Source organism: Haemaphysalis longicornis, unplaced genomic scaffold, assembly GCF_048455015.1.
Source record: "Haemaphysalis longicornis isolate Haplotype H1 unplaced genomic scaffold, Haemaphysalis longicornis Haplotype H1 scaffold_6, whole genome shotgun sequence".
Taxonomy (NCBI): Eukaryota; Metazoa; Arthropoda; class Arachnida; order Ixodida; family Ixodidae; genus Haemaphysalis; species Haemaphysalis longicornis.
In genome coordinates this window covers 164,222,620-164,247,239 of record NW_027526407.1, presented here as the reverse complement: position 1 = coordinate 164,247,239, position 24,620 = coordinate 164,222,620, and the positions used below count along the sequence as shown (strand labels likewise).

Genomic DNA, 24,620 nt, shown 5'->3' with positions numbered 1-24,620 from the left:
TAAAATACTTTTTCCCTCTCTCTGTTTCCGATCTTGCCGACGGCTTTATACCTACAAATCTTTTTTGAAACATATTCTCTTGGCCTTCAGTGCTCTCAATTAGGAACAAAATGTATAAAGCGACGATAGAGAATGAATGGAAACTAACTTTCTTTAAGTCAGTTTTAGGTGGAGTGCCAAAATGTAAAGTGTAAAATAAATATATTTAGCCAGGCTAGACAGGAAAAGCCAGGGGGTAGTGGCGATGCTCCTGGTGTTTGAGTTCTGAAAGATTGGGCTGACAAGTGAAAAACCGCGCTCTGCATACATTTATTATCGTAATTTTGAAACTGATGGCGGGGCCATCTATTATATTCGTGGGTAAGTATAATGTAGGGCATGCGTCTGTCTTCTCTAGCAGACAAAAGGCGTTTGCTAAGAGCTTTTGGGTGAGAGCGACATCTAGAGACTGGTCAGGGCGGTGCACGCATTCCTGGGGCGATGAAAATTTTGTGTTATAGATCATAACAATGGCCAGATAGGCACCTCCACCTAGTCTTGTCTGAGCATGGGATGAAGCAGCTATGTGCGATTCATTTGTGTACTCTTTGCTCGAAACTTAAAAAAAAGCTTAGGTAGTATCCCCAGTTTTCCTTAACGTAATAATCGTGATCGATCTATCAATGTTCCTCTCTTTCTTCGTTTCCGCCAAAGCGTTTTAGAATATATTATTAAATGTGGTTAACACTTCAGTTTTACAGCTTAGTGATATCGAGCATTGCAGAAATGCCAACGTGAATTTCCATCGGCCCACTACCCGCCCAACATTGTAGTCGGCGAACGTAGAGGTTAAACTTGAAGTGTTTATCTGATCGCCACCACGAATGGTGAGCACGAACACGTTTATTTCACTTTTAACGCCAAACAAAGGCTGCTCTGAATAAAATAATAAACATACAAAGAAGGAACAAGTCGTGAAGTTCGATAACTGTCTTAGACCGGGACAGGCTCTGGCTCTGGACGTGTTTCCAAGCGGAGAAACTGTGGCAGATGCTTCTGCATCACCCATAAATTGGTTTAAATTCCGCCAAAGCTCGTTCAGAGAGTACCCACGTACCCCTGGTAAGTTCTTTGTAGGTACTTTAAATATGCATTTTTATTCTTTCTTTGGCAGTTTTTGTTAATCGTATTCATGTCGTTTATGGTTGATGTAATATATCTGTTCTTGCTTTTTTATCGCATGACGTTTTACGCTTCACTTATTTTGTGTTGGATGCATCGCCGCCTGTCGTTCCTTTTGGTATTCGTGCGTTAATATTAAACGATATTCTCCTCTTTTGCTATTGATCACGTAGAACGCACTACTGGGTACGCAAAGTGCTCACAGTACTTTTCAGGCATTCTGCTCTGGGACTTCTGCATGAGCGCTGCCTTATCAAAATAACCTAGTACGTTGATACTGAATATAGAGCTGCGAAAATGCTACACAGGTCATACTTTCGGGATTCTACAGGAAAGAAGTAAACATCGACACAAAGTTGAAGACATAGGAACACTCTCGTACTTCTGTTTGCAGGTGGTGCCTATACTGCTGTACATGGGCATCACATACTACCCGACTGGCCAACCTCTCGAACTGTGGCGAGTCGCTGCTGTGGTTCTCTTTGCCGTCCAGCTGTGCTCGGTGTCTCAGTCCATTGGTCTTGTCGTGTCGGCAGTCACAACCGTGCAGGTGAGTAACCTAAGCTTGAGGAAGTTGGAACAAAGTCAAGAGGTTATTTTTGCCGTGGAGCGCTATTTGTTGCTCCGGAAAACCATTGGCGCCACGGTGTGTCTTCCGCTATAGCAAGCTGAAGGAGAAATCATATGTTGGCGACCAGTTGCTGTAGGCAGTTTATTGGCAAGTGCAAATGCACGAGCAAACATTACATTGTTGTTTTTGTAAAAATCGACGTCAAAGAAGATTTTCGGAATTTATAAAAGGTTGGCGCAATAGGCGTCTACGTAAGGGTAATTAATATCCCAAAAAAAACTCTAATACTGTTTTGCCTGCGAATGTAGATGATCACGGAAAACGTAAAGTCATTGCCGCGTAATTATTGTTGATGGTCACAAAAGCTTTGCTGCCGCTCTGATTTCCACTGCTGGCGTTACGTAACAATGCATGCGTATTCTACTAAATGTCAAATGGATGCCCAACCTTTGCTGAGGGCTATGTTGGTCAGAATTGAGGTGGCGTCGCAAACGCGTAAATGACTCATTCGTCGGTTGAGGCGCATCAACATAAAATAACCGGCTACAACCACCGAGGTGGTTTCATCGCAAGCAACCCACGTTACTAGGGAAGGCCGAGGACAGTGAAGCACTTCATTATAAACCTACATGCGAAAACCTTAATGCAGAGTTCATCATTTCAAGCTCTCTTGTTCCGCCCCGCGTTCTCGAAGGGCTTCATTCTCGGCCCGTTTGATACACTTCGCTTAGCGAACTACTTCGGCCTTACACTTTTGAATGGCTTGAAATAAGCTATTGGAATTTAAAACACGTGCTGCGGAACGCATCCCGTTCTATATTATCTCTTTCTTGGAAAACATGTGAAGCTTCAGAAGTTCTCAAGAAAAAAAGCTATTCGAAGTTAAAGCGCGTGGTACAGAACACCACGCGTCCTATATAGCCCCTATCTTGGAAGCTAAGGGGAACCTGTGAAGTTTTTATGGGAGGACATAAAATAGATGTTTGGAGTGACCGCCTCGAAAAAGTAGTTTGAGAGGTACCGGCAATCGAACCCGGGACCTCTCGGGAATCGAAGTGGAAACGTAACCACTGGAACACCCTAAAGACGCGAGAGGTACGCGCTTGGCAGCGGCGGGGAACAGTAACATGTGCAGCCAAATGAAAACCAAAACAAACAACACTTCCTGTTGTCGGAATTGAACGTGGGACCCTGGCGTGGCGAAAATGGCGCCTCTCCAATTGAGATATGATAGCATTTCCGCTCCACACATATCCGTTGTGTTCGTAGGGCGGGCGTTGGCCTTGGTTGGACTTGGTTGCGGGTTCTAGCATATTCTAACGCGGTCCATTTTGGGCGACACGTTCAAGCGGGCATACGAAGCGATCCGTGCCCGCCATTAGTGGAGAACGTTTAGTGGAAAGTACGGAAATAAATGTGCGATGCAACAGCCGGGTCTCCGACAAAGAGAGAGCTCTCTCTTTGACGGAGAGAGAGAAACAAGAGAGAGAGAAACAAGAATCCGAGAAAGAGAGACAAGGCTGTAAAAACAAAACACCTGGTGGTGGCTAGGGACCACCAGCTGTTTTGTTTCTTTAGCCTTGCACCACAAGTGCAAGCTCAGCCATTTTTTCATCCCACCGGTTTTTCCCGTACTTACTTTTATACGACATTGAAATGTGAACAAACGCCCCTTTTGACCGACGTCACATAGGCTGTACACGAAATTAGTGAGTGCACTGTTCAACATTGGTATGGGCGGACCAGTTGGCCCTTCCGCTACAGGCGATACAGTCAATTTGATGCACGAGCAGTAGAATATAAAGCCATCTAAAAGACATTCGCCATGCGAGATGCCAGTTATAACGTAGCGAGAGAAAGACCCTACCACATTCAGGAAAGCTCACTCAGGGGATGACCCAGGCATTCTAAACACACTGCACATCTTGTGGCGATGGTGACGTCAGTTCAAGAAGGCCCATTTTCAGTGTTGCTACATTTTTACTGCTGGGACGGTTAAATATGGCCATATTCTGCCGGAAGTATAAGTGGTTCAACAAAAGTAGCCGCCGAGATTTCACGCGTGGGTGATTTAGATCAGATCTTGCGCCATCCAAAGATTTGTTTAGTGTTAGCGTGCGATGGCATGCCCGATCATCTGCTATTTGAACAGAAGAATTTGAACGACTGAGGAAGACAGAGAAAAATGGGAAATAGTAGAAGCTGCCGCTGACGCGCTTACACAAATAGAGCTACTCCACAGAATGAGGCCAGGGCCTCTCCGGAGTTTTGTTTCCTCCATGCCTTAGCGGCACAATTTATTCTACAGCCCTAAGCGGCTGGCGTTTTCTGTTTTCCTCTTCCGTTTCGCGTTTTCTTTTTGTCGGTAATTCTATGCGCGATTAGCTCAATTGAATGCTGGAACTTGATGTGTGCATAAAAATGGCATCGGAACTGTTTTAGAGCAGGCTAGTTTATCTGCAACTGCTTTCTTGCTTTCTTGTTTTCTTCAATGGAAAACCATTTGCTATTACAGGCCAGCTATTGCATGCCATTCCGGTAGGCGGAAGAAAGTTTTTAAGATCTTTTAAAGCCGTGATGACGCGGATGATGGTTTGTGTTTAATGGCGCATGGCCATTTGAGGACAAAGAGGGCCACAGATAATTATAGCAAAGGCTACTTGTCTCCAGAACAAAATGGACGCGATAAATAAAAGTCGGATGATAATGCTAGCAATAGTCGGTTTTAAGGGCTGGGTGGTGATTATGTGTGATATGAAATGAGACGTGTAAAAATTGTACCTCTGATAAGAATTTTAAAAACGGCAATTAAAAAAATCAGATTGCTAGTTAAAAAAATCATGGGTATGGTAGAATATGTTGTCCGCAAAGTTCCGGGAAGTGCTTATTTCGTGTTATGTTGAGTGGCGTATCTCCTTACTACTGAAAAAGATACCCTACTAAGCTACCAAATGTTTTACAACATGGTTAAAACGTCGCTGCCATTCTTATTTTTCGTGTAATATAAATTCCCACAAATATGACACAGTAGAGAAGCAATACAGCAGACGAAAGGCAAAAGAAAAACACATAGTCCAAAACGGTTTAAGACACATCTTATAAAAACACACTAAAGTTTGTACTGTGGATTTACTACTGTAACCTACGGTCTCTTGTGGAGCTTAGCTTCCGTTCTGGGCAATATTAGTATTTAGTATTATGCTCGCAAGAAATGAAATGGAAATTGTTCCACGGTATTGGTGGGTTTGGTAACTCAGAATTTCCGATGGTGGCGTTTTTATGTGACTTGCCCGCGCTATTACGCTACCAAAAATATGACGGCTCATACCAATAAACATCAGTCTGTGAAGTTTCGTTCATCCTTTTTTTGGTGTGGTGCTCTTACATTTGCTTTAACTTAAAAAGCTATCTGTTGACACAGCAAGACTAGTTTCGGCTGTATATATATATATTTTGCGATTATTTGTTTAGGATTTAATTTTACGTTGTTTTTTTTGTTTCCTATCAGACAGCGGTCTTCACTGCAATACCGGCTGTGTCGCCATTCTTTTACTTCTGTGGATACTTCGTGCCAGCCCATCTACTAAGCCCCTACGTTGCATGGATCACGGATACCTCCTACATCTTCTACGGGTACAGTGGCCTGCTGTTGACGGTGTACGGCTACGACCGCGCGCCACTCAGGTGTGCTGAGTTCATCTGCCTGTACCAAGATCCGGCTGAGTTCCTGGAGTTCACAGGCACGGCTGGGTGGAAGATTCACGAGCTGTCACTGGCACTTCTCGGCTTTGAACTTTTCTTTCGCGTGCTCGCCTACGGCTTACTCAAATATAGACTCACCAAAAAAGAATAAAAGACACCTATCTCACCGCACTGTCTTTGAATTTTCGGTTTTATCCACCAAATCTGCGCTTAGCCAACATAAGAAAATAAAGGAAGGATACCTGTTCGCCTTTCTAAATGTGTTTAAGATGTATATAAAATGCACACAACCAAGTGAGTTCTGTATGGCAGACTGACAAGATGAAAATTTAAACTATTTATTCGTTTAATGTTAGCATTTGATTCTGATTTCCTCAAAACGCTTACAACATTGCATGGTGGGGTAGTTGCGTGTATGACATCTTTCATGGCAAACTCTTGTGTCCGGTCGCTAGATTCAAACATGCAAAGTTTCTAGAAAAAATCGCTAAATGAGTTAATAGTTATTACAAGTACGGGACTGTACACAACAATATATTTGCTAAAATGGCTAATTTCGGTATAGGCAGCGCCATGTCGTGGCACCGCCACCCAGAATGCCCTATTGAGTAAAAATTTGGCAAAATGTGAACTAGCTTCAGTGGCGGTTTCTGTCTGATAGTTCGTTCATAAGGTCATGCTGATAAGTGGAGCGGCTTAACTCTTCAGTTTATAGCGGGAGAGCTACAACAGCATTGGTCCGAAATAACATGTACCGTCAGTGTACTCAACGCCCGACCTGTCGACGTCGATGTAACGTCAGTGTACCTGGACGCCCGACTGTGTCGACATGCCTTGGGAAAGGAAGCTTCAATTTAAAAGGCAGATTCAATTGTTTCAATTTATTTACGATGCTGTTTGCAGTCCTATTGTAGAACGAAGTCACTGAAGTTGTGCGACTCGATGGCTACATTGTGCAGAAAGTTGAGAAGGTGGATGGGGCTTTTCACCCAACTCTGGCGGCGGTAGCGGTGAGTAAGCGATACCGCCTCGACGACAAAGCAAGGCTCCGATTACAGCAACGTACATCAGAGCAGCCACCATGTGTACGGGAAACAGGGCGGCGGCCATCATTGAGTCGTGGTGGCTGTTCAGGTCCCAGCGCTTGTGCTCTCGCGGATCGAACAAGATGAAGGCGATCTGTGTTAGCCAGGTGCTCTGAAAAGCAAAGATGAAATTTTTCGGAGCTCGAGTTCCTGCGTAAGTGTAAGAATTTTCCATTCAGAAGAAAAATATTTTTATTATTGCTGTGATGGAATAATTCAAATATTGAACAGTATTGTTAAAACTAAGAAGAGAGTCTATTCTGAGACCCAAAATTTTCAAGAATTCTTTCACATTTTGTATTTACAAAGAGTAATTGCGGTATCTGCAATTTCCTATAAATTGTGCACATTTTTGGCGCAGCAAGCGTCTCGGGATGAAAGGAAAATGGGAGATATTTTGTGCACATTATTTCCGTGAGTCACAGTCCCGATCGGCGTATAAAACCTTCAGTTGAGCGTTGTAGCTGCTTGCGACGACGGGCATGAGTTTAAACTTATAGTTCATGTACTTACCTTAAGTTCTTCCCCTGCGGAAGCTAAGCGAGTGCGGCACCCTTGTAAACACGGCTGTCTCACTGTCTTTGTGAATTCACATTCGCTAGTTTCTGATGGTACACTATGGCGCACATTCAGCAATCAAACGCGGATGCGACAAAGGGCCTACGCTGCCCAGATACGCCTCGTTCACTGCATTTGGTGGTTTGGAAACGAATCCACCCGATTATGTGCGGGTGCACCTTCAGACTTTCAGGCTTCCGGTTGCTTGCCTAAACATTTTCCTGTTGTATGTAAGCACATCAAGCAGTCGAGGGTTTTCCATCAGAAATTTTATACCTAGAGTTAAACTCAACCGCCTATACGACGTTCCGCCGAGAATTGCGTTTTTGTCTCCGCAGATGGGCGTATACGTCAAATTTCCAGGTGATACATGAAAAATAAAAAAAGTGGTTTGTGTCATATTTTTATCCGCTTTCATAAAAAGGAGCATGCAATTTCCGTAATGCACTTTCATTCAACACGATGGTTTTGAAAGCAAAGTCCTTGTGAAAATCGCGACATAAACATTGTTCGTCAAAAAGATGTTGCAGAGAAAGAGCATATCTACAGTTCAAAATGCCTGATCTAGCTCTTTCTCAATATGTGAGATTCCTGGTTAAAAATATGCCTAATGAACGTCGTATACCTTCTGCGCGCTTCGACGGGCGTTTGGTTCCGTTGCTCTTCGTACTCACTTTTTCACACCAGAACGAAGAAAGAACCAAACAAACACTGAGAACTTTGACTTCGGGTCCGTCGTACTTGCACTGACGACTGCTTTATGTGCATTTGCACAGTCATAGATACCGGTGTAGCTTAATATCACCACCGCCGACGCTCGTCAGACCCTACAGGTTCGGATGAAGTAGCTTCAGCGTCTTCCCCGCTGCCTTTTTTAGATGCGAAGCATCTCTTGCTCGGGGGGATGTCCTGGGTCCGTGCCCAGTCCGCAGCGCCCCTGATGATGATTGTGGCAGGATACCCCTAGAGATTGGCCAACTAAAGAATCCATCACGAGATAGGTTCGCGTTCAATCACCGTCGCCATTTTCCCGTAGGGAAACCTCTGAAGAACAAGAAGGAGAAGAACACAAAGATTGGAAGAGGAGGGCGTGTGCGTCGCTCTCAGCCGGTGCACCAACGTCAACAACCTTTACCTCACCAACGCTGACGGAGACTACCGATTCTACCATAGAGACGAGAAGTTTGACAAGAATATGATGGACGAGTTTCGGCTCCTCGATAACCACAGCCTACTCACCATAACACAACGGTACTTGCGTGCCTTTGCCACCGATGTGGACCCGGACGTGGAATTCCCTCTGGCGTTACTCAACACCAGATCACTCAACATAACGGCCACACAATGGAACCACGCGGAACCCCCATGAGGCTTCGCATCTTCATCAGGGTTCCCCACGGGAAGATGGTGTAATTTTTGAAAACTCTTCCTCAGTCCCTTTGGGTCTTTTCCTAATTTTTTTTGAAGGATACTCCGCTATGTTCTCACCGCACTGCATGCAGCATTCGAAGACCACATATTTCCACCAAAGGTGAATATTATTGACGTAAGTTGGTGGCCAGTTTATAGAAACTTTTATCACCTGCCCTGATCCTATAAAAGTTTCATTTTAGAGAGAAAGTTTTCCTTACTAATTCCAGCCCAGAGATCCGCATATTACTTTTACTCTATACTTACGTTACCTACAATTCGTATCTGCATTACCGAAGTTTAATAGAAATAATCAGCGCATCTGTCTTGGCCTTTGAGCGCTTATGTCTCATCTTATCAAGCAGCTTCCCATCCCGACGCTGCTAAATTCAACCACAGTGACTGTAAAGCAGCACCGGGGAATTGTCGTTATGTAAGTTGTGATTGTATACCTCTTTCTTTGATTCAACTCACGAAACCAGGATTGTGTTTCGGTTGGCACTCTATTTGCACAATATAGGAACATGAATACTTACGTAAGCAGAACTCCTACACCAACAAAAAACCAGAGAATTATATATTGTCGTCATGTCCGCTGTAAATAATATGAATGAATATTTTTCGCCGTACCTGCAGAATGGCGCAGTACCCACGCGTCAAGGCTGCCACCACGCTTGACCGGTGAACCATCTCAGCACAGAGGCACGCTGCCTGCGCCACGATGACGTACACCAGTAGCTCGTGGACGAGCACGTCAAGTCGCGGCCGACCTTGCGTGTGCACGTGAAGCACGAGGCCTTCCCCGACGAACGATATGAGCAGGGCGGCGTAGTCGGCGTCTCTTGGCGTCAGGGGCGCCCTTCCAGTGGCGAGAAGGATGTCCACGGGTCCGCTCAGCCCACAGAACATGTATGTGCACATGTGGTGCCAATTATGGGGTTCCCATCTACCCTTCCAGATGCATTTAATAATCTGAAAAACACGTTCAACATAAAAAATGTTACGGGCAATACGTGCGCAGTGGGGTTGCATTTGTCGTTATTTGAAATTTGAAGTGCTATTGGCAACATATCTTAGAAATTTTGTTTGCTCTAAAACGAACCTCAATATTGGTACTTTAATTGTAATTCGAGTCGAGTGAAGCGACATACGCGCTCGGACGTACGGTCGTATGCAGTCCCTGCTGGACCCAGGATCAACCGCACTCAAGTGTACTTGGGACCACTTAGGCTCAAACCCCGTAGGGTTCAGGAGTACTCAAGCGCATTCAGGGTCACTTGGGCTGAAAACTCACTCGGACTCAGGCACACTTAAACTCAGTTAAGCTCAAACTAACCTCGGGATCAATCAGGCTCAAACTCACTCGGGCTGAGGTGTACACAAACTCACTCGGTGTGAAAGTGTTTCGGGCTCACTAGGGTCAAAGCTCAGTGGGGCTCCGACTCACGACGTCCCACTAGTTCCACGCTCACTCACTCTTGAGTGAGCGAGCGTGAGCGTCCGCTCAAACTCACTCATGATTTTGAGCCGAAATAAGTCAGAGTGAGTGGACTTGAGTCCGCCGGCCTCTGTGCATCGGTATGCGTCGAGCGTCATTGTAAATTGTGATTTCGAACGACCAATTAATAAAGATAACTGACAAACTGGTGTGAAGGTGGGCCTTTGTGTAACTATTATAAGGTATTTGATTAGGTGTTGATCATCTTAGTCCTGTACAGCATGATTTTCTTGGGAGGATAACACGGATCACCTGTTTGGTAATTTGTTCAGTGCCTCCTTTTAAATGCGAATGCATTTCTTAGCCGCGGGTTGTCTTGCGTCCTTGAGCAGCGTGCGCCTAGCAACAGCTGTGGCGCGCGCCTAGCAACCGGAGCACGTGCGGAGTAGTGGAGGGCAAGGAGAGAGGAGGAGCGCGCTCGGTGTGTGAGGGCGCTCGCATCGCGGAGCTCGGGGCGGAGAGAGAGCTCGCGCGCGGGCTGGCGCGGGTCTCTCTCTCCTCTCCGCTCGCTAGGCATATAAATGCAGGGAGCGCGCGCCTCTCTCCGTGACTGCTTGCCGACTGGCGCCTTGATAGCGATGGAAGTCGGTGAAGTCGAATCCCTCGCGGCAACGATACCGCAAAGAAGAATTCGGTGCACCCAATGCATTCGCTTTTCCGCACGATCCCCTTCGGGGAGGTGGGGGGATTTTTTTTTCTTCGTGCCTCATGTTGTGCGAAATATTTTATTGTATGAGTGGTCTCTTGTTGCTATTTTTTGTACAATTTGGAAGCCCAAGTACTGAGCATACCGTATTTGGCCAATCTTACTTAGAAAGTCATTTTTGCAACTTTACTATCTCCGCAAAATAAAAGTGAGAATAAAAGTTTTATGGCAATCTTAGAACGACTAAATATCCAGGAAAAGGAACACCACGGGTATTCTGCAAGAAAGTGTGCCGAAACAGTATCTTGGCTTTGGCCCGACATGATTCGCCCAGGAACGCATAACAACATTGCTCTTGAGGCATGAGTTATTCAAAATATTTGTATATGTCGTAAAATATATGGCGAGCTCTCTTTTAAATCCTTATGAGTATCTAACGATGACTGTAAATGAAGTCTTTCTAGAAGCTTGATTCAACTTTTTATAGGGGAGGACCATTGCACTGCACAAGATCTGCATCAGATTGAAAAAAAAATATCCTTCCGGCTTCACAGCTATTGTGGACATGTCAAAAGTGCACTGTAAGCTAAGCAGAGAAAACAACACCTTCAGTGCTTAAAAAAGGGCGTGGCATATTCACCTCGGAGCCAAAACCCATTCCAGCTGCCAAAATCTTCGCTGTGCCTTCAATGGCACCTGAAGATGCCCTGGTGGTAAATGGCGTTCCACTTCTCTGGCACACGATGTGGCGACGCCACACCAAGTACGTCCACCATGTTCCTAGTGTAAACAAGATAACACCCGGAAGCACGTGACCGTAGAACGTTCCCATGCTTTCCTGTGAATAAAAATAGGCAAGGCGAAGCACATGAAATAAAAAGATTACTTAGAAAGTTACTGAGCCAGCAAACAATATTTCGGACTGGCCATTGTAGTCCACTGAGCTTTCTAATAGAAGTATTGAAAATCTTTATAGGCTCTACCTATAAAAACAGTTTTTAGACAACAAATATGCTAGAGAAGCTGTTAGAAATTTTTAAGTGATACGTTTATTCACGAGCTGCAAAATAAAGGTAGCACCATAACTATACCTCTCAAAAGTGACATCAACAGGTTAAGGTTAAATTAACTAATACGCAGTAAGAGTTCTCTCCACTGTCTTAGACTATGGAACATTCTAGAATGATGTATCGTGGATAGTTAATATTATTTTTTACAAATACTGTGGTCTTAACGAGAGACATATCACGAGTGGAAGAATTACATAAAATACATATACACGACAAAAACCTGTTATAAAGAGTGAAAAAATGTACACATCTAATAAAATGTTACACCAAACATATACACGTAAAAAAACACATAAAATTCATAATGTTACGGAGCATGTTCAGGCAAGTCTTTCAGAAACCGTTCAGCGGGCAAACGTCAGAAGGCTGGCTCTCGATTGTTCCATCGTTCGATTGTTTGAAAAAAAGCAGCACTTGGATGAATCCAAGTGCGCTCAAAAGAAGACAGTATAATTAAGGGATCAGTGCGGTATCTTGCGCGCCGCGATCAATGTACGAAAGAAATTGGTGCAGCTAAACAAGTGGGGCCTTGTACAATCTTGTGAATCAAAGCAATCCTGTCACACTCAAGCGGGGGAGATCAGGGCCGAAGTGACAGTTGCTCAGCGTCGAAAGTGAGGGCAAAGTTGCGGCTGTAGTGACGAAATATAAGCTTAATTGCCTTCTTTTGAACTGATTCGAACTTAGTTGAACTTGCCGTAATAAGCGAAACTAAAGATGTGCCCCCAATGCTGTCAGTCGAATGTGATTGTGTAGCTCACCCAAGGGAGAAACACCATGTTATCATGTGCGCAAAGTGGCGTCCACAAACTCCTAATAGGAGATCTAAAAGTTTGGAAAGAGAGCGCAGTAGACTCCGATTTGCGTCATTGCAATAATAGATGATAGCCGAATAGCCGAACGTATCTATTTTAATGTGTACAGTGTCATCAGACGACAGTTAGATACCGAAGCTGGAGAAGCGCCAAGCAAACTTTGACGAAAACTGCTATTGCCACTGGAGAATCCTCCGATTGGGCATATGACTCGTTTGAAGACAAATCAGAACTCCCTATTGGGAGGCTCTGATTCGGCATTCCTGTAGCCTGGTACAACCAGCATTACGCAATCGTGGTGTAACTCTAAGGTATGGTCAAAGAAACGCACGTTGCTGTCTTATTTGAAGCACGTAAGTACACTTACGTTTACGTTGTAGGCCGTGTTCTGTGTGATGTAGACGACAGAAAAGGGTTAAGTCATGCCATAGGAACCGGAAAACTCTGGTTTCGATTTTTGCTGCTTGTTTGACGCCAGCTTTTCAGCTTTGCTTGACGCCAGCTTTTCAGCTTTGCTTGATGCCAGCTTTGCGAAGACCATTTTGAGCTCCCTACTGAGATTGTACGAACATGTATCATGACAAGTTTTCGAAACATGCCTGCAGTGCCAGCAAAGTATCCTCAGCGGAAGCCAGCATTCGTGTTGAAAACAGTTAGGCAAACTTGAGTGTACCTTGAAAGCGAAGACTGACAGGGCGTAAGGCTTGTGCAGTAATTTATTCATTTAACTTTCCCGCGCGGTTCAGAGTTCAGTTCACTTTAATATGACTTCCATTATTTTCTGAATTTAAGTGGAATTTTTAGGCTATCCGCCCTTCAGAACGCCAGTTGTTGGGAAAGCTTGCGTGAGGAGTGTTCGAAGTACATCACTTGCTCAAAAGAAATATGGTTGCAGGCAAGAGTGTTCTGTCTCATAATATATTACGGGAAACATTCAACGCAGCTGACTCTTGGATTTTGTGGCGGAAACATTACAGGTAGGCTGATCACTGCTACGTGCTTGTGCAGTCTGCAGGAATAAATTTTTCTGGAAAGGATGCAGCATTGTCACAGCTATACATCGGGTAGTGTGTAATAAGAAATGATGATGTGTTCAAGTAAGGAACAGGTGCGAAATGCAAAGCGTGGTGGGGAATTAAGAAAACACAGCCAAGATTTTTTAGACTTGGGCGGCGTGTACTCCCTGAGACGATTGCGACAGGCACAACGTCTTCGTTGGTCTCTGAACTCCCACAGAAGTATAACAGGTGATCCGACGATTGGTTAGTGCATCTCGGACCAATTATTGCAAAAAATACTGTAGACCTAAGGTAGTTACCCTTGCAAAAGTCATTTCAAGTTTTGTATGAACTTGCAGATAATTAAATAAATACGAACTTTGCACCAGCAAGTTGCTGTAAAATAGATATAGCCACATGCGCTCCAGTGCCGTTTGTAATGAAAGCGCACTTTCTCACTACACGGGAACAATGATTGTTTTCTCAATTGCGTTGTACTGTTGAGGTAGCCTAACCGATCTGCAGGCGTTTCAATAACGTTGTTCTGTCTCTCTCTCTTGCCCATTGCATTGTTCCTTACACCCTCTGACGGAGCAAGGAACTTGGATTGGTATATCCCCTACCCAAAGCCAAAGTCTTTCTGATAAACTTGCTTTACCTTGGAGTATTCTGTCAGGACTTGTTCGACCGTCAAAGTCCGTTCACATTCCTTATAATTATAAAATCCGCTTGAAGTGGTGCTTTTTTGGAGAGAGAGAGAGAGAGAGAGAGAGAGAGAGAGAGAGAGAGAGAGAGAGAGAGAGAGAGAGAGAGAGAGAGAGAGATTTATTTAGGAGTCAGCTGAGATTCATGTGTAACTATGGGCGCTTCTCTTCGTCTAAGGCTCCACTCTTATTCGCTATCATGGCGGCACTAAAAGGCAGGCACCTCTAGATCCTTGGAGTGGAGACAACGAGAGGTCCCTCAAAAGCACAGATTGATGTCGTCCGCAGATGGGGATATCTGATTGAAACCCGAAGGAGCGTTATAAAGGCTAGAAGGCTTTGCCCAGTAAGTGAAGTGTTACTTTATTGTTGTGGATGAATTATGGCTAGCTACGCCTTGGGCGGAAGCGTGTTTGTCTGTACGTGTATAAGCCTTTGGCTCCTTAAGTCCTGAGGTTACCGGTAATCGCAGGTACAGCACATTATTTCATAGTTGCTGTTGTTGCAAAAGACGATTCGTCAGGAGGCACGGGAACACACGTGGTCGCTTAGAATATTGCTCGAAAGCGACTTGCCTTACTGCCACAGCGACTACGTATGCACGGCACGCAAAGAAACTTCCACAAAGCAGAACTGCAGTGCCTCGAAAAGTTTAAGCTCAGAACAATTGAGGACTGGCTTGCCAGGAGATTCTTTGGGGAGCACAGTTTTTCTCGTTTTGGGGAAAAGAACAGGACCTGAACAAAATTATATACCAAGAACGAACGTATGTACGCATGGAGATTAGGAAGCGCAGTTTCTAATCAGGCGGTTTGTTACTAACAGTTTCTTCTATTGCCTCTGCAACGAATTTAAAGTTTGGAAATAACTTAACCAGAAGGTGAAACGACACAGCCGCATATCCAAATCAACAGGCACACGTATGGTGCTGCTTTGTTAACCTGCCATGTCACGAAATGACAGCTATGACTCTATGCACAACCTCTGCAGAAGTAGAGAGGAAGTTGCAGCAAGAGAGAGAGAGAGAGATAGAGATCTTTAATGAAGTCTGGCGATGTTAGCTGGGCTAAAATGCCTAACTTGTTACGCCAGTTGATGACGTGATGAAGATGGTGGCGATGATGCCCAAGAAGTTGATGCGTAATGATACGGCGAGTTATACACAGCGACTGGTCTAGACCTGTGTGTTGCACGTTTTGTATCAGACCTTCGCTTGCCCGTAAAGCATGTTTGGGACAAGCCCATGGTCCTGAAACGTCCTTTAGCTGCATGTCCACGGAAAGCGGCAGTCCCAAAGTCACTTCGAGGGATACTCTTTGAGCACTGAAACGAGCACATTCACAGAGCAGGTGCTGCAGGGATTCTCGCACATCGCAGTGTTGGCGGAGTGGTGACGTATCCTTGTTTATCTTAAAGAGGAAGTTGCGCGTGTATGCGACATTCAACCGCATCCGATGTAGAATTTCGTCTACCGGCTTGGAGAGTCCTGGTGGCACTTTAAATTTGCAGTTGGGATCGATGAAAGATAACGGCGCGTTATGACGTGATACGTCATCCAGGCTCCAGGCTGTATGTTCCATGCAACACTGGATGCAAGTATAGATGCATCTTTCCTGGAGAATGGTACAGCTATTGCCGATGCACGATGCTTATGCGCAACGGATGCAGCAATGTCCACCTTCACATTGCCAGTTATCCCACAATGGGCTGGAATCCACTGAAGTGCAATGTGATGATGCGCTTGTAGAACTTGGAGATGTAAAGCGTGTATGTCACACACAAGCTGGTCTTTTGGAAAAGATGCTAGACATTTAAGGGCCGCCCTTGAGTCTGTGAAGATGGCCCACTCTCGAGCGGGTTGCTTAAAGATATGAGTGAAAGCCGCCCTCACAGCTGCAAGTTCGGTAGACGTAGTTGACGTTCTCTGACTGAGCATGGCACTGATGGTAGTACGGGATGACGGTATCCACACCCCGATAGCGGATGATGTTGATGACGCCGACTCATCAGTGTACACATGAGTGTGGTCTCTGTATATCCGCGAAATGTAGTCCAGGGCGAGGAACTTTAGTGCGGGAGCCTAAATATACTCCTTCCTCGTAATACCGGGCACAGTAGTGGTGACTGGTATGGGCAGCAAAATCCAGGGCGGGTGCTCAGGAGGAGAAGGCTCTTGATGCACGTTCGTCAGAAATTCACGCACTTCTCTGGCCCAGCTTGTCACTACAGGATGGCCCCGCTGTGTTGCCACAATCCGCAGTCGCGCACGAAGCAACTCCTGCGTGCTTAGAGTGAGTGGTGAGAGCTGCTTGTATTCTGTCAGCGTTCCGATGGTACAGGTTGTCTTTGGAAAGCCAATGCAGACCCGCAGGACTTATGCTTGCATGCACCCTAGCGCTTTGACAGTTCCTTTTGATAGAGTGACCAAAGCAGGGATGCTGTAACTCATCAGGCCAACGCAAAGCGCTTTGTATACCCGTAGAAGAGACTTGACTTAACAACCGCCAGTGTTGGTGGAGAGCATGCGGAATATGCGGGCGAACGAAGTAATCTTGTCTTTGAGGTGGCGAACATGTGGCGACCAGGTGAGATTACTATCAAATGTCACTCCTTAGAACTTGTGGGTCGGGACGTATGGTATTGCGGTCCCTCCAACAGTGAGGCCGTAGCGCGTAAGGTCACGCTTTGTGAAGGCTATCGCAGCACACTTATTCCCTGAAATCACTAATCCTCTAGTTGCCAGAAATGCCACAATAGAGTCAATTGCTTGCTGCAGTCTTGACTGTACCACTCGCCTATTGCTACCAGATCTACAGAGAGATTTCTACTGACTTTGGCACGCATTTCTCCAGGCCAACTATGGCAATGTTGAAGAGTGTAGGGCTCAGCACCCCACCCTGGGGAACACCTCTGGTCACCGGCTGTAGCGATAAGTCGCCCATGTCGGTAGGCATGTGCACATACCTATCGGAGAGGTAGTCCGATAGCCTTTCTCTGGTATCCGCGTTCAGAAAAGACTTCGTTTGAATACTAACTGACTCGCAAGTGCCATGCAGAAGTTATCAGCAGGCCGCATCGCTGCACCAGCGCTGAAAATTCTCCAAACCATCGCAGGACTTCGTAAATACACATGAGATTGGTTCCCGGCCATGAATCTGTCCACGGTAATCAGACGGCACACGGCGCTGCCCGCGACTGCATACATACCCAAGGCGGAACGATCACCACTGCCATAAAAATCGACCCACGTCTCTGGTATTCCGACGTCTTGGGACATTATAGAATTAGTAGAAGAACAATACCGCCACCTCATACTTGGTTACCCAGACAAGAATCTACCACATTTGTGCGATTTCAAATAAATACTTATCCCCCAAACACCCTCTTCCAAGGTATCTGCTCCAGTCAATATCCCTGCCTTTGCAAATTCTCTCACTCACCCCACACCCCTACCAAAAGGTATGGAGTGCCAAGAAACTACAAACCTACCTCCTATACCAACCCTCTCTTATGAGCACTCAATGACATGTGTGGCGGATCCGCACTTGGACACAAACCAGACTTCGTAAAGAGGGCCTGAAGGGTAACTCGCCGCCTGGGTATCCCACAAAAGGAATTCTCTGCACCCAGAAAGTGCCCTGACATTAGCACTTGCAGTCATCATAAAGTTTCATTATCTCTCTCTCCCTCCCCCGCAATAAATAGAAGAGCAGAATTTTATTACTTCTTTGCCGAAAAGTGCACAGGCATTTCTAAAGTATCCCGTCAGAGAAATGTTACATCTTGGTTCTCTTTTATAGCACCGTTGGGAAATAAACCTCGCCTGATGCAATTGGAATGTGGTGGAACGTTTCAGGCATTTTCTTAGACTAAGAGAGAAATATTTGTACGTTTGAAATGATAATCAGTAGGAGCACAGCAGCACATGCGGTTTCCTTCGACAAAAAATGGCAAAAATAATAATTGGCCCTAGTTAGGTACCAGACATGACAAATTCGGGTTTATAGTTTAGAAGTATCCAGAAAATGTCATGATAAATCACACAAATCGATTTATTGTCGTTCATTAGGGTCTTACTGAAAACGTATAGGTCATGACAAAGATCTGTTTCATTGTTGTTTCAGAAGAATACACTGTGAATTATTATTACGTTGATTGTGAGAATCTGTCGTGGAGAAGATGGCGCTCCAGGGTAGTTGTTTCAGTAGAACAAAATATGTTCGTAACGTTTTTGTCTTCCTGGTGTTAGCTTACGGTGTTTCAAAGACAAGCCAAACCTCGTATAATTTCTAGATTGCATACCATGCCTACCGAATATCTAATACGGTACATAAAATATTTCTGATACGGCAAATTTTCCACCACATTAAAAAAATCTACCCAATTTTCCTTCATTGTGTTCTCAGTATCACGTGATTTTCCTAAATTTTTAAACATTATTTTGTAAAACTGTCTGTCCAGAGGTGGGAAGGGTTGTGTACGAGCTAGAATTGACCACTAAAAGAGAACACAAGAATACACCATGTGATAACAAGAGTATAAAGTGGTATTCCGGATTTACAGATGTCTTTTATGATAGATTCGCGATCCGCAGAAGCGTATATGTGGCTGAATATTCTAGGCACGGCGACTATGTGCTGGTGCTAAAATGATTAAAAGAGCCAACTTCTTTCTGACCCAAGCTGTTTACAACTAACGGCGTAGAAGAATCGATAATAAAATATTTTAACACTGGTTTAAAGGAGCCTTCGTACCTGATATTTGGCTCCACAGGTGACGTTTCGTCTTCACGTTTAAGGGTTCCAGGGCATTTGTGTTTGGGCGACTGCCGAATATCACTCATAGCGTCGTCATGCGGAGGATGAGCCCTTTTCCTGCGCCTGCTGTGCAAACATGGAGGGCAGCTGGGCCCGCCTACAATACGAATGAATTTTTCGAACGTTTCCCTGTACAGCTAAGCCAACTCAGTGATTTTCGTAGAGCTCTTCCACTTTTGATACCCAAAGGTACTTGAATACCGGGAATCACCAAAGAGTGCATTATTCAAATAATTATCGTTCCGGTCACCAATACTAAATGACGGAAGCAATTTTCATTAGCCTTCAAATGCTGTCCCCTCCGTGCGATCTTCTGATCCGTCCTCCGCCACCAGATTTTCTTAACTGAGTGATACAGTGAGTAGTTTGTCTTCGTCGTAGCAATTATCTCCCTGATCGAACCGATACATTTTGATGTTGCATCGCTTTTCTAGATTTGGGGTCCAGCATCTCGCACGCAACAACATTCGCGTCGCCGGGCAGTCCCGTGACAGAAAATGCATAAAGTTAGGTGGTGACACACGCAAGAGACAGTGTTACGTGCATTCGCAACATAGATTGTACGCCTTAGTGATACCAAAACTTGCACAGACAGTAAAAGAGGTACATGTAGGAATAAAAAAACAAATACTCCACTAAAACGAATTGCATGCAACTCCTGAAGATACATAATGTGCTAGCACAACGCACCAGAACGATGAAAATTTTCAATTAATAGTTGTGGAAAGGTTGTGGAAATGTAGAAATATACACAACACGTGGGCAATACGCGTTGTTTGCATGATTACAAATTTAAGGTCAGAGCGGCATAGCCGTTCTGCTTTTATGTTTAGAGGTCTCATATAAATACAAAAAAAACATTTTGTGAGGGTTCGTGTCTCCTGGTCGGTTCTTGGTTTTTGGGGTTCGGGCAACTAGCGCGAACACAAAACCTCTTGCTCCATTCGCATATATAAAAGCAAAAAAGGTATCTTGTCTTGGGATATCACGCTCCATTATTCGCTCATGTGTGATCTAGATCCTGATGTGGTCACGTGTGTGTATTATGCTCCAAAGATAAACACAAACACTTCTTTGGGCAAATTATGACGGCGAACTTTTCAAACTCTTGGAAATGCATTTATTATCACTGATCTGGCTGTTTCTCCTAAGACGAAAGTGACTAGGCACGCAAGCTTTCTTCAGTGTAAAGATATTCGCTCCAGGAACGCCAGTACACGTTGGAGCCTAGCCCTTCTTCGTTCGGCTACACAATTCTTTCAACAAAATAAGTTTAATAGCTTACCTTGAGCCGCTATGATGGGGTATTTTGCTCTTAGCTTATCATGCCAAGTAGGCAGAGCATTCTCGAAGACCTTTTTCTCAATGGCACTTCTCTGTTTCCCTTGGGGCTACTAAAATGATTTACGTGGAACGATTAAAACATTGGATTTTTACACTAACATCCTCCCTGTTATGTTACGTCACCGCAATTGATTTCGTTGCTCACCACCCTAATGAACCAAACTATGACTTACCTGATAGGCAAGTTGAAACAGTCCCAAGATCTGATATTTTTTTATGTGCCCCGCAATGAGGACTTCCCTAAATACGGAACCGAGATCGCAGCAGGACTGCCACCGAAATGAGTAGCTGGCCACTGTATCCAGCTGTCCGGAAAAACCATTTTGAACGGCGGAATCTAAGGTCACCTTCTCTTTTATAGAGGAAAATTTGGAATAGCAACCCCATCAAAGCCTTTTCTTCGTATTCAGAGCGGATGAATTGATCACCTTGCGTTTTAAAGCCCAGCTTTCTACCTCTACATGCCAACGGTTCTTTCGTAGCGTGAGGGACAAGAAGCTCCCAACGCGGCTGGGGATGGGCAGGGCGCTTGTTACTCATGGAGCACATCGTATATGGCGCGGCAATAGAGCGCTATTACAAAGCGTTCCCCGCACGCAGGTCACTGCTCCCACCGGCGGGCGGGTCGGTGGAACGGCTTTGTCGTCTGTTTTAGCCACAGTTGTTTCGGCCCCGTTTCTGTGAAGCTTCGCTCTATTGCGCGGTGCCTTCGCACGGCTTGAGTAACTTGTTCGAAAGCACCTCCAGGGTAACCATAACTCGACGAAATTAAACGGTCGTACGGCAAACATACCTTAAAGACTGGGTTGCAGGGCGGTAAACAAAATGTACAAACCCCATACAGACATCTGGCCGCTAGAGAAACGTTACCTATTGCGCACTGTTGCCGCGAATGGGGCTCCGTTTTCTAAATTGGTGAATAGCAATTCGGTTGTGTTTTAAAATGTATTAAAAAATGCGAAATGAGCAACTAAATATGATAAACAGCAATTATAAAAGTTCTCTCAGATGTCTCGCAATTCTCAAACTTAGCAAACGAACTAGTTTAAATGGGTATAAATTGCATAAACTATAATCCGTATGAACTAAGCTCAGATGCCAAATTGTTTCGGTGGGCGCGCTTGTGTTCCGCGGTGGTATAGCCCCGAGCTAGCACATCAGAATGGCTAGGTTCCGCATAACACTTCAAAAGACGCTGCTCTGTGTTTTCTTTTTGCCGAAGCATGACGGGGTTGCAGCGGCGGCGTCAGCCGCTCTAGCCTGGCTGTTCCCGACGCAGCTGCGTCGGCCCCGTGAATTCCAGGTAACGGCTGCGTGAATCTCAGCTTTCACTATTTTTAGAGCCACGTGTGTTAATTCAAGTGACGTCACTTGGGCGATAGCTGTGGGTGTAAACTAGGAAATAGTTGTGGGTAAAGATTTGCTTTCCAATGACCTTCACAGTGTGGATTGGAGCCCATTTTTAAAGGCGTTGTTTGAATAGTTGGGATGGGGTATGGTCTGTTGGTAACAAGAGGTAAAGCTAGAGAGAGAGATAGAGAGAGAGAGAGAGAGAGAGAGAGAGAGAGAGAGAGAACTTTTACTCTGTAAGCCCCTCGCGGGAGGCCTGGCAGCGAAGGCGTTGGAGTCTTAGGAGTGGGCCTCAACCAATGCGTATGTTGCCAAGCTTCCTCACCTCAGCGACCCGTGCAAGAACAGCGAAGTCCCGCCAGCCCCGTACGCCGCGACCACCCCGACGCCCTCGTGAGTGCGGGCCACCGGTGCCGGCGAGTCCAGCGCCAGACGGACCAGCCGCGGTTGGATCTACGGGCCTCTGCTGTGCACAGCTGCCTCCCAGTCGTGATGACTTCTAATGTGAGTTGGTTGTGCCTTCGGGCAAGCCCAGATTATGTGTGAGTGTGACTTTATCAACCTTGCATCTTACACATTGGTTGGTATATGTCTCTCGGTATATGCGGCTAAACAGTTGGAAGGGGGGGGGGGTAAACAAATAGGGAAACCTAATACCTCGTCAAGTCTGAGGTTCTCTAATGTAGCTATGTCAACTAGAAAACCGGCGAAAATTGGCCCCCATGTGTAACACCACTCGAACGCGGTTTCTGTGCGGATATACATGGAGCCGCGCCCGTTGAGTTTTCTTCGTACACAGAATCGCCAAATTCAGCTTTCGTCGTGTCATATAGAGCATTACTTTTACACGCAAACTTCAACAAATCGCAGCAAGCGTGGTGTCCGTGATTACCATCTTGTACAGGGGCTTCGAATGGTAAACGGAGCACGAGAGCACTGGCCAGAGCCAATGAAAGAAGAGTTCCAGGACCAGGACCACTCCAGGCCCAAGCGGTCTAGGAATAGTTGCTCCGAAGGTAGCGAGAGTGGGTTGGCACATCCGGCTGGCCCTTCTCAATGTTCTGAAACTCGCGTTCTTTCCGGCGCAAGGGAAGCCATGGTGCTGCTATTCCTGCTTGCTTGGGCGCTTCCAATGATTTATGCAATAATATGTTTGTCCGTGTCCGGAACATACCTATGTCTTTAAGGTGGTGTGCTCCCTGGTACAGAATGCCACCCATTTTAGAATGGGTGCCTTCCGTGGTTCCCGATTTCCTCACCTCTGAGTTTGCTTCAAGCGGCTACGAACAGAATCAATCTTCGCCAGAGGAAATGCATAAAAATGAACGAAAAAAACTCTTTACGTACTGACTGCATTCCGTTTATTATACAAATGGACGGCCAAAAAATAGGAGGTCAGCGTGTGGGAGACTAGTTACTGTGACATAAATCGACTTTATTTTGCGAGATACACATACCCTCAAAATTTTAGTGTCTCGGAGTTCGAAGTGGCTCAGTATGTCAGCAAAACATAGAAAATGACTCAGGGCGTGCTGCGCTGTTGTGCGGTGCCACAACTTGGGGAGAAAAAGCCCACCGGAATTTTCCTGCTTCCCAGCGGATGGCATGTGAGGACACTTCTTATTTAATCGCAGTTATGAAGAAGCAAGCGCTATCTTTATAAAAAAAAGCTGCAGGGCAAACCCAAGAATCATCCGCTGTTGCTCTTCAGTGGATTTCTTTGTTTGGTAATACGCATTTTTCAGTTATATTCCAAGCATGTGAAGCTAGTTGTCAACTGTTTCTCATGAGCGGACTGATGCCAGCGTACGCGCAGACGGAAATTTCGCTTCGGTATCGGTTTGGTGAACGGTTGCTCTTCATATTTTTTCCGCTAGAGGAAAGCTTGCAAATTGTGTTTGCCGAATGTGCTTAAATGCTTCTATTGCGAACTGGTTTGGCTCTGGAGCGTTCCTACGACCAGTTTCTTATAGTGACAATACTACTTTGAATATTTAGTAACACGAAAGAAACCCCAAAATAATTTACGTAGTAAGTGATCGCTTGCATGCCGTGTTACGAGAAGTTGGAGTAACTTGCATGACGGCCGAGCGGCGCTTCGGATTTCAACCTGTGCTGGGACACACTTTCACCTTCTTTGCACTCTCAATATTTGTTTCGCTTTTACATGTTGTTTATGGATACCCATAGCGTTATTGCGCCCCTTTTCTAGGTGTGACGTATGACTAAATTACGCAGAAAATTCGCTTGCAATAGAATATTTTTGGGCTAGCAAGTTTACAAGAATAGGAAAAAGTAGAGGTTTCTAATGGTGTGCGAAATATGCTGCTCATGTGGACCTCCTAATAATTTTATTACTCACGAACATATGTTCTTATGAAACATCGTTTCTGAAGAATTGTTTTGTGTACAGCGAATGAACACGGTGACCTCTGCAGAAACTTTCTGTATACGATGAATTGTCCCAAGTTGTCTCATGTTTGTGTAACCAACGCAGCATGCGAACATATGCTATTGGGGCATGTATTGAATTTCTTTGTTTGGGTTACTTTGCTAATAAAGTGAATGAATCAAATAAAATTCCCGCCTACTTCTTTTTTCTCGCAAACAAAATTCTCACACTTAGGGTGTGCTTGCTCGCTGGTATTAAAGGGGTCCTGAAATACCTTCCGCCGATGCATAGATGTACACGTACCCAAATAAAGCAATGTATTTGCAATCTCCTCCCGCAAGAATTTTGTTAAAGCGGTGAGTATTAGCTGAGAAATCGTAAATAAAAAACCGCGCATTATCGTCGCTCCGCGTTTCCTCCTCCTTTCGACTTACTCTCCGCTGTTGACGGCGCGCGAGCCTTGCCTCCCATGATGCTGCGCTCCGCAGCGGTGACGTAC

General features: G+C 45.2%; 2 protein-coding genes across 6 annotated transcripts in view; one reads left to right on the top strand and one right to left on the bottom strand.

Annotated features, from left to right (window-relative positions):
- Window positions 1–5,602, top strand: part of LOC144141246 (ATP-binding cassette sub-family G member 4-like) — a 44,826-nt gene extending 39,224 nt beyond the window's left edge. For all 5 annotated transcript variants that reach the window (XM_077672805.1, XM_077672806.1, XM_077672809.1 and 2 more), the window contains 2 exons: window positions 1,556–1,711; window positions 5,241–5,602. In XM_077672805.1, the coding sequence (XP_077528931.1) occupies window positions 1,556–1,711; window positions 5,241–5,585 (501 nt within the window). In that variant the 3' untranslated portion in view covers window positions 5,586–5,602. The remainder of the gene's footprint in view (window positions 1–1,555; window positions 1,712–5,240) is intronic.
- A 753-nt stretch (window positions 5,603–6,355) lies between these two features.
- LOC144143352 (transmembrane protein 45B-like) lies at window positions 6,356–11,463 on the bottom strand. The gene is made up of 3 exons (XM_077675120.1): window positions 11,272–11,463; window positions 9,118–9,459; window positions 6,356–6,631 (listed from the first exon to the last, which is right to left on the bottom strand). Exons 1-3 carry the CDS (start codon window positions 11,461–11,463, stop codon window positions 6,356–6,358), a joined length of 810 nt encoding a protein of 269 aa, XP_077531246.1.
- Window positions 11,464–24,620: the final 13,157 nt, after the last annotated feature.

Coding starts and splice junctions, on each gene's coding strand:
- LOC144143352 (XM_077675120.1), bottom strand. CDS start 11,463: ATGGGAACGTTCTACGGTCACGTGCTTCCGGGTGTTATCTTGTTTACA. Junction 9,460..11,271: donor GAATGGGTTTTGGCTCCGAG/GTGAATATGCCA, acceptor CGTGTTTTTCAG/ATTATTAAATGCATCTGGAA. Junction 6,632..9,117: donor GGTACTGCGCCATTCTGCAG/GTACGGCGAAAA, acceptor TTTGCTTTTCAG/AGCACCTGGCTAACACAGAT.